At 42.2% G+C, this 12,433-nt stretch overlaps 2 protein-coding genes across 8 annotated transcripts in view; one reads left to right on the top strand and one right to left on the bottom strand.

Annotated features, from left to right (window-relative positions):
- ULK4 (unc-51 like kinase 4) overlaps positions 1-8,410 on the top strand; it is a gene marked incomplete at its 3' end in the record, with an annotated part of 169,697 nt that extends 161,287 nt beyond the window's left edge. For 4 of the 5 annotated variants that reach the window (XM_079947173.1, XM_079947175.1, XM_079947172.1 and 1 more), the window contains exons 36-37: positions 3,770-3,858; positions 6,699-8,410. In XM_079947173.1, coding sequence (XP_079803299.1) covers positions 3,770-3,858; positions 6,699-6,780 — 171 coding nt within the window. Of the gene's footprint in view, positions 1-3,769; positions 3,863-6,698 lie in introns of those variants that run through there. The other variant, XM_079947176.1, reaches the window with a different exon arrangement.
- CTNNB1 (catenin beta 1) overlaps positions 8,168-12,433 on the bottom strand; it is a 26,641-nt gene continuing 22,375 nt past the window's right edge. For 2 of the 3 annotated variants that reach the window (XM_079947279.1, XM_079947280.1), the window contains exons 11-16: positions 12,055-12,174; positions 11,243-11,393; positions 11,047-11,168; positions 9,988-10,048; positions 9,160-9,380; positions 8,168-8,923 (exon numbers count right to left, since the gene is read on the bottom strand). In XM_079947279.1, coding sequence (XP_079803405.1) covers positions 9,172-9,380; positions 9,988-10,048; positions 11,047-11,168; positions 11,243-11,393; positions 12,055-12,174 — 663 coding nt within the window. In that variant the 3' untranslated portion in view covers positions 8,168-8,923; positions 9,160-9,171. The remainder of the gene's footprint in view (positions 8,924-9,159; positions 9,381-9,987; positions 10,049-11,046; positions 11,169-11,242; positions 11,394-12,054; positions 12,175-12,433) is intronic. The other variant, XM_079947281.1, reaches the window with a different exon arrangement.

Raw genomic sequence — 12,433 nt, 5'->3', positions numbered from 1 at the left:
CAGTGAAAGCAGCAATCCCTCTTCTGGGATAGCTGTGCAGCCTGCATTCGCTCCATAAGATGCACACACATTTCCCCTTACTTTTTAGGAGGGAAAAAGTGAGTCTTATAGAGCAAAAAATACAGTATGTGCTGTATACAGGACTTCCTTTTCTTTGTCCTGAACGTTCCAACATTCAGTTTCATTTCATATCCCTGAGTTCTTCTAGTGTTACGAATGGGGGAGAAAAACATTTATAATCACTTTTACATTACATTACACCTGTACCATGTTTCTTCTTACTCACCTTTGTGCTCAACTAAAAAGGCCAAAAGGTTGTAGCCTTTCTTTGTGGTGGAGTCGCTCCATCCTCTTCATCATTTTGGTCGCCCTTTCCTGAACCCTTTCCATCACTGCAACATCCTTTCTAAGGTGAGGCAACCAAACCTGTTTGCAGTGTTCCATGTGACTAGATATGTATAATGTCTGGCATTATGAGATCAGTTTTATTTTCAATCCTTTTCCTAATGATCCCTAACATGGAATTCAGCTTTTTCACAGCTGCCACACACAGTCAACATCTTCATTGAGTATCCACTATAACTCCTGGCCACTGCCAGTTCAGACCTCATTAGTGTATATGTGACATTTAGATGATTTTTTTTTTGGTCCCAATATGTGTCACTTTACACTTGCTTAGACCGAATTGCATTTGCCAATTTACTTCCCATCAATTCAGTTTGGAGAGATGCTTTTAAGCTCTTTGCAATCCCTTTTTGTTTTAACTCCCAGGCAACTTGGTATCATCTGCAAACTTGGCTGCTTTGCTCTTACCCTAACTCTAGATCATTTATGAATAAATTAAAAAGCACATGTCCCTGTGCCAATCACCAAGGACTCCATTTTATACATCTCTACATCTGCAGAACTGTCTATTTATTCCTGATCTCTGCTTCCTGTCTTTTAACCAATTACTGATCCACAAGTGGGCCTATCATTTTATTCCATGAGTGCTAAGCTTATTCAGGTGTCTGGTATGGTACTTTGTCAAAAAGCCTTCTGAAAACCTAAGTATGCAATGCCATCTTGGATCACCTCGTATCTCTTTGCTTGTTCACACTCTCAAAGAACTCTCATAATTTTGTGTTTGTATTCACAACAGCTTCAATGCACACAGGGTACTCATACATATGATGTAGATGCCTTATTCCAGTGCACTATTGAGAGAGCATTTGTGCGCAGTAGATACACTAACACAGATGTGCATTGTGTGGAAGAAGTATACCTTCATGCCTGTAGAAGCTCCATTATGTGTTATAATTCAATTCAAGGTGAAGTGTTTGTGTTTGCTTTGCTTTCCATTAATAATTCTATTCATTTTTTGACAACTCGCTAGTGTAATTTGGGGAAACTTCTCTGGACTATGAAAGGGGCTGGCTTTTGTGTCAGTTCATTGATCACAGTGAAAGTTGCTAAGTACACTTTCAGGTAACGTGATTTGCTTCCTAAGAACATTGAAACAATCACATCACTGTAACACTTTAATAACGTAGACCCAAATTTTTATTTTAGTTATTTATTAAATTTCTATACTGCCCTTCATCCGAGGATCACAAGGTGGTTTACAATATAAAAACATAACATATTAAGAAATAAAAGGAATATGCAACTGATGTACAAGATTTACAGGTCAGCTATCGCCAGTCCCAACTTGCCAAGGCTTCTGCATATCCCTCATTCATTTTAATGGTATGAGATGGTAATCATGTGATAGTCCAGTGTTTCGTTTGACATCTTCTAACATTTTCCCACCATCAAAATTGTGCCCTGAAGTTTAATTTCCCATCGGTTTTTCTTGGCCATTTTGACAAGTTTGAACACCAGGCTATAGGGATCCCTGTGATCCTAAAGAGCTGCTGTTTCCCTCTTTTTCTGTGGTATCCTATCTCCAGTGACGACACGACTAAGATACTTTCTCTCAGGCATCAATCCCCTGTGGGACTTGGTGCTATTTTTCTAGAAAAAGAGGTCCCGAAACTCACCATGAACGCCTCCCTTGTTCTCTTTTATAACGGCTATCGCTCCAAGGATGTGGGTGGCACTGTGGGTTAAGCCACAGAGCCTAGGCCTTGCCGATCAGAAGGTCGGCGGTTCGAATCCCCGTGATGGGGTGAGCTCCCGTTTGCTCGGTTCCAGCTCCTGCCAACCTAGCAGTTCAAAAGCACGTGAGTGCAAGTAGATAAATAGGTACCGCTCCGGCAGGAAGGTAAACGGCATTTCCGTGCGCTGCTCTGGTTCGCCAGAAGCGGCTTAGCCATGCTGGCCACATGACCCGGAAGCTGTACGCCGGCTCCCTTGGCCAATAAAGCGAGATGAGCGCCGCAACCCCAGAGTTGGTCACGACTGGACCTAATGGTCAGGGGTCCCTTTACCTTTACCTGGAGCTGTAGCAATTTGCAGGGGGGCAGGCAGAAAAGCACAGCCCTTTGTAATACAGAGATGCCTCGGATGCAATAAGTAAGTCCTCTTCTGTAGCCATTTCATGCCTTCCTCTGCATCTTCACAACAGGCACGTGAAGTAGGTTAGGCTGAGAACTGGTGAGCAAAAGCAGTGATCCCCAAGTTTAAAATATGAAGCTATACATGCTCAAAGTATTTTCTTTCCATTTAGCGGTGGAGGGGGGGGGAGCAGAGGTGTGTGTTTTGCTCAGCTGTGAAGCTCTACAGGCTGAAAGCTTTTTTCATAGTCCATGTAAGCATATATCAAAGTAAATTTATTAGTCTTTAAGATACCACAAGTGATTCTGTAGTACGTTATTTGTGTTTTCGTTTCTGAGGTTGGGGGAAGGGGGACCCTATTTTTATAAGTTGCTTTGGGTCACTTTTATGAAATAAAGAGGCTAATTAATGCAAGCTGTTGTATGTTGTATTAAGTGCCTGTCAGGGAAAAAGGCAGGATAGAAATAATAATAATAATAATAATAATAATAATAATAATAATAATATACTATTTTGGGCAGGTGGGGCTCATCAACCAGGGATAGTAGCACATCTTGAAACCTCCACTTCCTTGCAGGGTATCTTCAGGAAAAGAAAAGGCTAAGGCGTAAACACTACATAAATTGTCCCTCAGATGGTTGGATTGTTTCCTTGCATGCCTCATTTCGGCAAGTCCTGCAGCCAAGCTGGTGCCTAACATCTCTGCTTTCCTTTGGACCACATCAGCGAGGCAGAGAGGGGGTTATTTTCTTCTGGGCAGTTATTTTCTTCAAGACCACCAGACACACTGCCCATGTTTGCGCCCCAAGGAGGCCACTTTGGTGCTGCTAATGCAGTGGTTTGACTGGAGTCACACTCCATTGTCTCTTGAGACAGACAGATGCCAACAACAACCACTATTTTTTATTATTATCATCACCACCACCACCACCAATGTGCAAATGTTGTGTTGCTATTGTTTTGGGAATTGCATCCGGTCTCCAACCACCTTTCTCCAGCCCTGGAGACATACAAGAATTTAAGGTTTGAATTCTCCTGTCATATTGCTCTTCCCAGTAACATTGCTAGTTCAGCTGTGGGCAGAGCAGCAACTCTGCAAAGAGGCAGAGAATTCTATGGCTTCTATGACTGTGGTGGAGCAATAGGAAGAAGGTTGTTCTCCCATTGTGCCAGGATAATTGGCTGTTTGGCTTGTTAATCCCGAGTTCCACTTAACTAAGTTGTTTCTCCTCCGCACCTGACAGAGAAGAATGTCTTTCTAAACCTTTGATAGCTGTTCTTTTGATTGCAGATAACTTCAAATGAGAAGCACTCTGAAAGCCTGAAGAATGATGGAGAAATGCTTGTTCGCACACTAGAAAGATTGGTCCAGACTGCCAGGTGAGTTCCCCTTAGGCTTCCTGGAATTTCCAGGCTGTGTGTACATTCCTCCCCTTTCATCTGTCTGCAATCACCTCCCGCACTACAAGCTTCTTGTATTACCAGCCCACCCCCTCCTACACAATACTACCATCAAAATTCCTTTCATTCAAAGCTTTCTAGCTTTCTCTCTCAGCTACTTTTCTTTGGATCCTCTGATGTGGCAGACCAGAGCTATGTGGCACATTTCCTTTCCTTTCTTTCCCTTCCAACATTGCACCGCACATCCCCATACTAGTCTGAGAGTCCTGCATGCTGCCTGTGCCTTCTTTGAGACAAATGGCAGTAGGGGGTCTTTAAATCCTTTGAGGTACACAGAATGGTGTGTCTTCTTGCAAAGTAAATATGTGAAGACCTGGATGTCCACTGATAGTTCCCAGTCATCCAGATCTGCTAATGCAAGCAGTGTCTTATTCCACAGCAGCTAAATCCTAACTCCTCATGGCAGCACACAACCGCCAACCACCAGTGCTTGCTTTTAGGATTGCTGCTAGTTAAGTCAGCCACTCTTTGCCACAGTAGTTACTGCCAGCCACTGTTACTGCAGTAAGGCATGGCAGCTGCTGAGCCCACAGTAGAGCAGGAGCCAAGCCCTTCCTTGTGGGAGTACACCTAAGTCTGATTCTGCCGGGGTCGTTGCCGTAGGATCCAGCTGAATGACATATTCCAGAAGATTAAGTGTGTGGATTCTCATTAGGGATATTATCTGAAAACCTCCATGCAAATACTTGTACTAATACTTCTGAAATTGTGCTATACTAACACGTGGGCCTTGACTCTTTTATCCGTACTGTATGTATTTTTGTAATGTAGAATTGTTGCCCATTTGTGGGGAGGAAACAGGAAGTGGCTTGGACAGCTGTTTCAGATTGATTCCTCCTCCATCCCTAATCCCTAACCCTAATAACCTAATTGTGGTTATGTATATCACATTTCCCTTAGTTTCAACAAAATGTTTACTCTCGATTTTCAGAGAAATGGCTGTTAACTGGGTATTGGCAGTGGACATGTGCTCAGATCTTAGTGGAGTCATGACTTAGGCGTGTCACATTCTCTTTGCCCCAGTTTCCTGTCTGTAAAATGAGAATCTCAGTTTACCGCACCTCATTATTAAAAACATCTTTATAGTTTCTACCAGTCTTTAAAGCATATTACCCACTGTGTTTGCCTTAGGGTGGGATATAGATTTAATACATTGATTAAAGAAAATCTCTGCTTTGAGTCATTCCCCGTTGCATTGCTCATCTGGTACACAAAACTAGCAAGACGTGTGGCGCTGCACCTCCTGATAGGCTGTGCTTCCCCATGACTAGTAATTCTAGTTTCTCTTGTGGCTAAGTAGCTAATAATTTTTTTCAAAGAGGACTAATTCCAATGAGCATTGGCTTTTTAGGATTCTGTATCAAGCCCTTATGAAGCAAAACCTCATTGGTTTAGATAAGCAGGGCTCTTTCAAGTCTTCTTGCCCCCCCCCTCCAGAGCTGCCTTGTCTCTACTGCAGATAGGCAGTTCTTTTTCTTTGTAGAAATATCTTTTTGAAGTGCTTTTGGTACCTTTTTTACCTTCTGCCTTGTCCCCCGCCCCCACCCCGCATGTACATGCATGTACTTCATTGGGTTGTAGTCTCTTCCCTTGTTTTTTTATAGTGCCCTTCATCTGTGCTCTAGAGGTGTTAATTTAATAGCCTCTTGCTGTTTTTAAAAATGTTGTGCAAGTATGGTTTGATTCCTGCTTATGCCTGAAGACCATGCATCTAAAAAGCAGGCAGCATCCCAACTTTGATCTAAGCCGACTTGCCTTTTTAGCTAAGCCATTTGCCTGCATTCCTCTATTACATGAGTAGTTATTGACTCAAGTTATTGGCAACACATTTTCAAACTACATAATTTGTGTGGATTATGTAGGTCAGGGGGTGGGCAAGTGTTGGACTCTTAATTCCTACTGGTCCCAGGAACTATTTCCAATGGTTAAGCATTGTGGGGGTTGTAGCAACAACTGGAGGGCCACAAGTTTTCCATCTCAGCATTAAGAATAATAATCTAATTTTATTTTTTGTACTGCATTCATCTGACTGGGTTGCCCGCAGATTACATTATGTGGATATTAGGTTTGTACAAAGTGCATTGATTGTTTACATTTTAGGGGATGATTTCCAGGCAGAGCTGCTGAAGAAGCCTATGGGGAACCAAATGCTTTCTCCTAATCCTTACCCTAAAGACCAGTTCCATCCCACTTTTGATGCCTTTTTTTCCATTTTTGGTCGGGGTGGGGAGGGTTGTCATTGTTACTACATCCATTTTCTGCTAGTTTTCCACATGAGTATCAAAAGCGTTAGGGTTTGCCTACTGTGCCTCACTTGTCTTTTTTTCCTGCTTCCCTACATGCATTTTATGACTCTGCTCAGGTGCTGCCAACTTTCATCTCTCTCTCGCCCCACGCACCCCAAATTCTCTTTTCTCTTCCACGAGAACCAGGCACTTTCCCTGGGTTAGCTGCCAGTTAATCTGTGTTGCAACTGACATAAGAATCACTCTAGGCTGCTTGGCCAAATGCTGTAACTATATTATGCTTATTATGCTACATGAGCTCACCAGGAAAAGAGCAAATCATTCTGCCTAGATTTTAGAGCACAGAAACAATTTTGCAGAGGGACAATGGCTTTTTAAAGGCAGGAAAATTTCTTTAACAGATAATGTGGCAGCTGTGGGTCAATATGGTATATGGAATGAAACCTGCTCTTAGTTCTCTGTCATTCCTCTTGCTGTATGATGCTAAACTGGTTTCCCTCTTCTCTTTTTTAGCTTCCACGCTGATATGGCGATTGCTTCCTTGGCAAATGAAATCCTCAAGAAAATTGAACACTATCAAGGCTCATTCAGCTAAGACAGTTGTTGCTTTAGAAACAGCTTAAGTGAGACTAATGAGAATTTTTATTTATGCTATCATTTGTTTTTTTTCTAAAGGCTGTGATGAGTAACAGGAATCAGTTTCCATGGCTCTGAATTATATCTAGGTTCAACCGAAATATTTAAAAACCCACCTGTTTTATGTGTGTAATATAATGAGCCCCATTAATTGCAGAACCATCTTTTCTCACCAAATGCTCACATAGACAACAGTGTTAGCTCTCCTACCTTTCTGCTGAGAGCACAAAATATGAGATTGTTGAAGAGTGTCTTGTGTCTTTTGCTGTTCCAAATATAAGGGACTATTGCAAGTGGGGGAGGAACAGGAATAATGCACACCTGCAGTTGCCTAGCTTCAAACTTCGTTTTCATTAGTCATACTAGGGGGCGCTATGAGTATTAGAAGATGGGTACAGCTTTTAAAAAACTGCTTACCTAGGAGCCCTGCTGCCTACACATTTCCCCTAACTGTTTAATCAAGCCATTTAGAAAATGAAGCAAGTTAATGGTGTGTTGGTAATACAATAAGTAGGCAGCCAACAGATATCCTGGCAGCATAACAATGTACAATCACCACCAGTTAAGCCAAATCCTGTATAATTTTAAATTTGCATGTGTTTCAATTAGTAATGTTACACAATGATCTTTGCTCAAACACAAGTCAATTTAAAAGCTCTTCCCCCCCCCCAGGAAATTTGGGAGCAACTGTGGGCGAGTGGCTTGTTATATCAGATAGGCACTGTCTACTGACCTTTTGGCACACCTACTGAAGGCCTTTTAAGTAGGTATTGTTATCCTAGTCTCAATATATGAAATTAATGAGAGATGTTTCCTAATTTGCCAACACATAAGGAAACATTACTCACTGGTTACAAAGTGAATCCAAGATGCTATTTTTTGACCTTTAAAAATCGGAAGTTGCCTGAGGCAACTATCACAAGACACTTCTCTGTATCCCTTGCCATAGATACTGTATTAGATGGATGTTTTCTGGATTTTGTAACAAACCTGGAATATACTCAAAGAGGAATATGGCTGACCCCAATAGTTCTTCAAAGTGGCAATTTCTGAAATGTTGCTTTTTATGATTCTACCAGTACCTTTCTGCATCTATAAACCTTCTCAGTTACATTTTATCTGAGATTAGAAATGTTAAGATCCTGTCATGCATCTATAATCCTGGACAAACTTAGTAGGGAGTAAAAACCCTTTGAGCACGTGGTATTTTACCAGGGCATAGGATTGCACTGCAAATGGCATTACATGAAAATGTCAAAAGATGGAAGTTCATACCTCCCACACACTACCATTTTGCATTTTACCAAATTTCATTCATAGAGAATAACTGAAATAACACAGCAAAGTGAATTTAAAAGTTTACTTTAATTTTGAACCATTTGTATAACTGTTCTCATGAAGCATCTGTATCACAGCAGGCTACAATAACTTTGGATAAAAGGCAACTGGTAAACTGTCCAATACAAGGTTCCATACAACAGTTCTTACTGGCCCCTACCCAGACATCTCCAGATAAGTTTTTGATCAAAAACATGAAATAGATCCACCTGCTTATTTTAAGCATATTAAAAAGGAAACTAATTGGACCATTTCTATTTGTCTAATTTTTATACAAAAAGGCTACACAATGTTACACTTTTCAGAATACGATTAGAGTGATTATGAATTAGTGTTCTACACCATTACTCGATCCTTAAAAATCAGAAATTGCTGTAGCAGGTTCACTATAACTTAAAAACACAGAGACTTAGAAACCCTACAGTTACTGCAAAAAAGAAAACTACTTTAAAAGCAAGCAAGGTCAGTACCATTACAAGAGATTTAAAAATTAAAAAAAGTTTTAAACAAGCAAGGCTAGAGTTTGATCAATTCCATCTTGTGATATTCATTCTTGTGCATTCTTCGTTTCGTGAGTCACTCTCCAAATCCATTTGTTACTCCTCGACCAAAAGGACCAGAACAAAAAGTTTACTTCAGTTGTTCCCATAGGAAACTCAGCTTGGTTAGTGTGTCAGGCACTTTCTGAGATACTAGCCCACCCCTCGAGCCCTCTCAGCAACTCTACAGGCCAATCACAATGCAAGATCATTCAGACAATACAGCTGTGTAGGAGGGAAAAAAAATAAATCAGGGTTAAAGAACAGGAATGGTTACTCAGGTTAGAACTGCATCATGACACACCTAAGTAAATCACTCTGACAGACCGTAATCATGAGTCAAGTTGAAAGCAGACACTGCAATTTTGAAACGCGCGTCTGTGACCAACATGAACCAACCCAAAGCCGTTCCCTCCCTGCCAGCCAAATTCTCAGATTGGTAGGTAGGTGGAGCTTCTTACCTAAAGGACGATTTACAGGTCAGTATCGAACCAGGCCAACTGATTACTGTCACCTGGAGGCAGCCCATCCATAAGGTCCTGGGCATGTCCTAGATCTGGCAGCCCATCAACTGGGTAGTCAGCACCAGGGTGGTGGCCCCCCATGTCATGTTCCATCATTGGGTCCATACCCAAGGCATCCTGACCGTATCCTCCAGAGTGGAAAGAACGGTAGCTAGGATCTAAGAAAGTTAAGGATGGCAGAGGGGAGAAGGGGGGGAAAAGCATGTTAACATGTTAGGCGCACCAGAAGCTTCAAACATCAGTGGGTGAGATTCCCTAACCCAGCCACACTGAAGTCACATTTTCTAGCCCGGAAGTTGTATGGACAAAATGGCAAGTCATTAGCATGCTACTGTCAGAAGCATAAAGCAAGTTCCAGCCAAGCCATTAGTCTGCATACTGCTGAAAACCCAGAACAGCACTACTATTACAATGCACACAACTGAAATGCAGACTTTAAAATATGCAACTAGAAACGCTTATAGCTTGCTTTTACCTACCCATAAAACAGACATGTCTATATTTACACAACCGGCACATTTTTATATACAAAAACGCTTTACATCAGGGAACTTTCGTAGCATCTGAATATGAGGCAATTAATCTAGAATGACTTGGTGAGGTGCTCTCACACAGAGGCAGCTCAACACGTGTTTTGAGTGGCATTGTTCCACGGAGCAGCGCCAATAACGAAGGTTCAGTTAAGATGCTACCATCTTAATGTGTTTGCAGTTCTTCATTAAAGGCATTCGGAGTATATTTGGTTTTACTGCAATTGATACATACCATCTGGGCGATAGCCAAGAGGTTCTCCTTGGGCACCAATATCAAGTCCCAGATCTGCAGTCTGTAGGGAATATGCAAAGAATTAAGTCTCTCAGCAGAGGCAGGAAATTAATTCCAGAAGCACCCATCATCTATGAATTTGTTCCAAGAGTTACTTAATGTTATAACCAAATCAGTGCAGGCATATATAAGTACACAACAGTCAGCTCCAGCTATTTTTCTATGTAGCTAGCACATATGAAGCAGACCAAGTTGCCATACCAAGGCTGATTCTTCTGCAATAGTCTCATTAATAGAAACTTTAATATTGGGAGACTTCTTCTAGTGTAGGCGACAATCAGGTGTTTAATAGGAACATTATATGGTTTCCGTAAATTTGACATTTAAAAAGGTAAAGTGACCCCTGACCGTTAGGTCCAGTTGCGGACGGCCCTGGGGTTGCAGCGCTCATCTTGCTTTATTGGCTGAGGGAACCAGCGTACAGCTGGTCATGTGGCCAGCATGACTAAGCTGCTTCTGGCAAAACCAGAGCAGCGCAGGGAAACGTTGTTTACCTTCCCGCCGGAGCAGTACCTATTTATCTACTTGCACTTTGACGTGCTTTCGAACTGCTAGGTTGGCAGGAGCAGGGACCAAGTAACGGGAGCTCACCCCATTGCGAGGATTCGAACTGCCGACCTTCTGATCAGCAAGCCCTAGGGCTCTCTGGTTTAACCCACAGTGCCACCCGCGTCCATTAGTGACCTAGCAACACCGAACAGCATTTAGGAATCCAAAGGCTCACTCACACCACAGAACAGTTCAGGAGCACAACTAATGGCTTTTATCTGAAAACCGCTCCAAAACCCACTACAAAAGTCCAAGCTTAATGTTATTGTTTGCGGGCATATGGTGCCATGGGCCAGCGTGTCTGGCTGTTAACCAGGAGGTTGGTGATTCGAGCCCACCCAGGGACAGGATTCTTGGATTGCAGGGGTTGAACTAGATGACTCTGGGGGTCCCCTTCAACTCCATGATTAAAGGAATACTGTTAGCTGTGTATCTAGCTGTTTGACTGACCTCATTCCAAGCCATTGGTTCAGTCCTGAAGAGGGAGCTCGTCAGTTCGACCGAAAGCCGTTTCTTATAATCTTGTGGTTTATCTTCGGACATCCTAAACAACACTGCAGCTGCGTATGTCGCTGTTCAAGGAGAAGGGAGTTTTAGCAGAGGAATCCAAATACCACCAAGCCCAATTCTCTCTTCCTCCACTTACCCACACCCTCATTCCTAGAATGAAGAAGTTCCGTCAGTGGTGCTGTAGCTCCCTCTGCTTCAATTGCCTCTGCTGCTTCTTTGTCCTGAGCCAATTCACACAGTACACCTGCAGCCACTCTCTGGATGTTCTCGATGGGGGAATACAACAGCTAGAAGGAAAACATCAAGCACGACAGACATTATAAGGTATGTTGTTTGAGCACAAACTACAAGCATTGTCAAGAAAAACCTCTCTTCCATAGGCCTTGACCAAAGTTTGGTTCCTGCAGGCCTCTAGGTAATCAAACACTACTTTCTGGTGAGAAATTCAACTTTCACTAATGAGGATGAGATCATGAAGTCAGTGCATATGTGTTGTCTGGTACAAGCTGGGTTCCAAGGCCACTGACACCTCAACTAATTGGACCTGATGCCTTCCTTTATTTATTTTTCTCTGGAAAATTACAGCCAGTCTGATGGTCCTGAAAGTGAGCAAAGGTAAATATCCAGACCCTATTTTTCTGGGCAGTGGGCACATTATTACACAAATGTAGTAAGACCCTCCTCAGTTTTAGAGACTCTTGGGCACCATACAGTCACATTTTCACCTTTTTTTTAAAAAAAGGTCTCAGGAAGCCAAATTCTGCACACAATGCCAAATTCTTCATTTCTATGCAAATATATGGTATATTGACTAAAACTCTGCCAATACTGTGCTCGGATAAGGCTGCAGCTAGAAAATAACTGGGCAGTTTCTAAAAATTGTTTCCCACACTCTTCCATAAGATCACAACTCTTCCAAGTATTTTCTTGCTCGGAAACTTTACCTACCTGCACAAACAGTGGAATGGTGTTTAGACCCCTAATTACAATTCGATTGTGGACATCTCTTGCCAGGATATGAAGGGCTCCAGTGCAGCCTTCAACTATTTCTTCCATACGAACGCCCTCCTGCACAAGAAACATTGGGGGGAGGGATTAATTACTACACAGATATTAGTTACAGAAATCCTGACAAATCAAACATGCCTTTGATACCTAGTCTGCATTGGCATATTTGCCGTGTTTTTTCAGTGAGCACTCAAGTTTTGCAAGTGCAGAGATAAAAGAGTTAAAACCACCTTTATAGTGGAATAATGTATCCCTGAATAGCAGGTACGGCAATAAGTTTAGTGAACACTTACAGACGTCTACCAGTAAGTTCTTCCTG

This window comes from Podarcis cretensis (genome assembly GCF_951804945.1).
Source record: "Podarcis cretensis genome assembly, chromosome: 12".
NCBI lineage: Eukaryota > Metazoa > Chordata > Lepidosauria > Squamata > Lacertidae > Podarcis > Podarcis cretensis.
The sequence above is the reverse complement of the archived record's forward strand: the minus strand, read 5'-3'. Positions and strand labels throughout refer to the sequence as shown.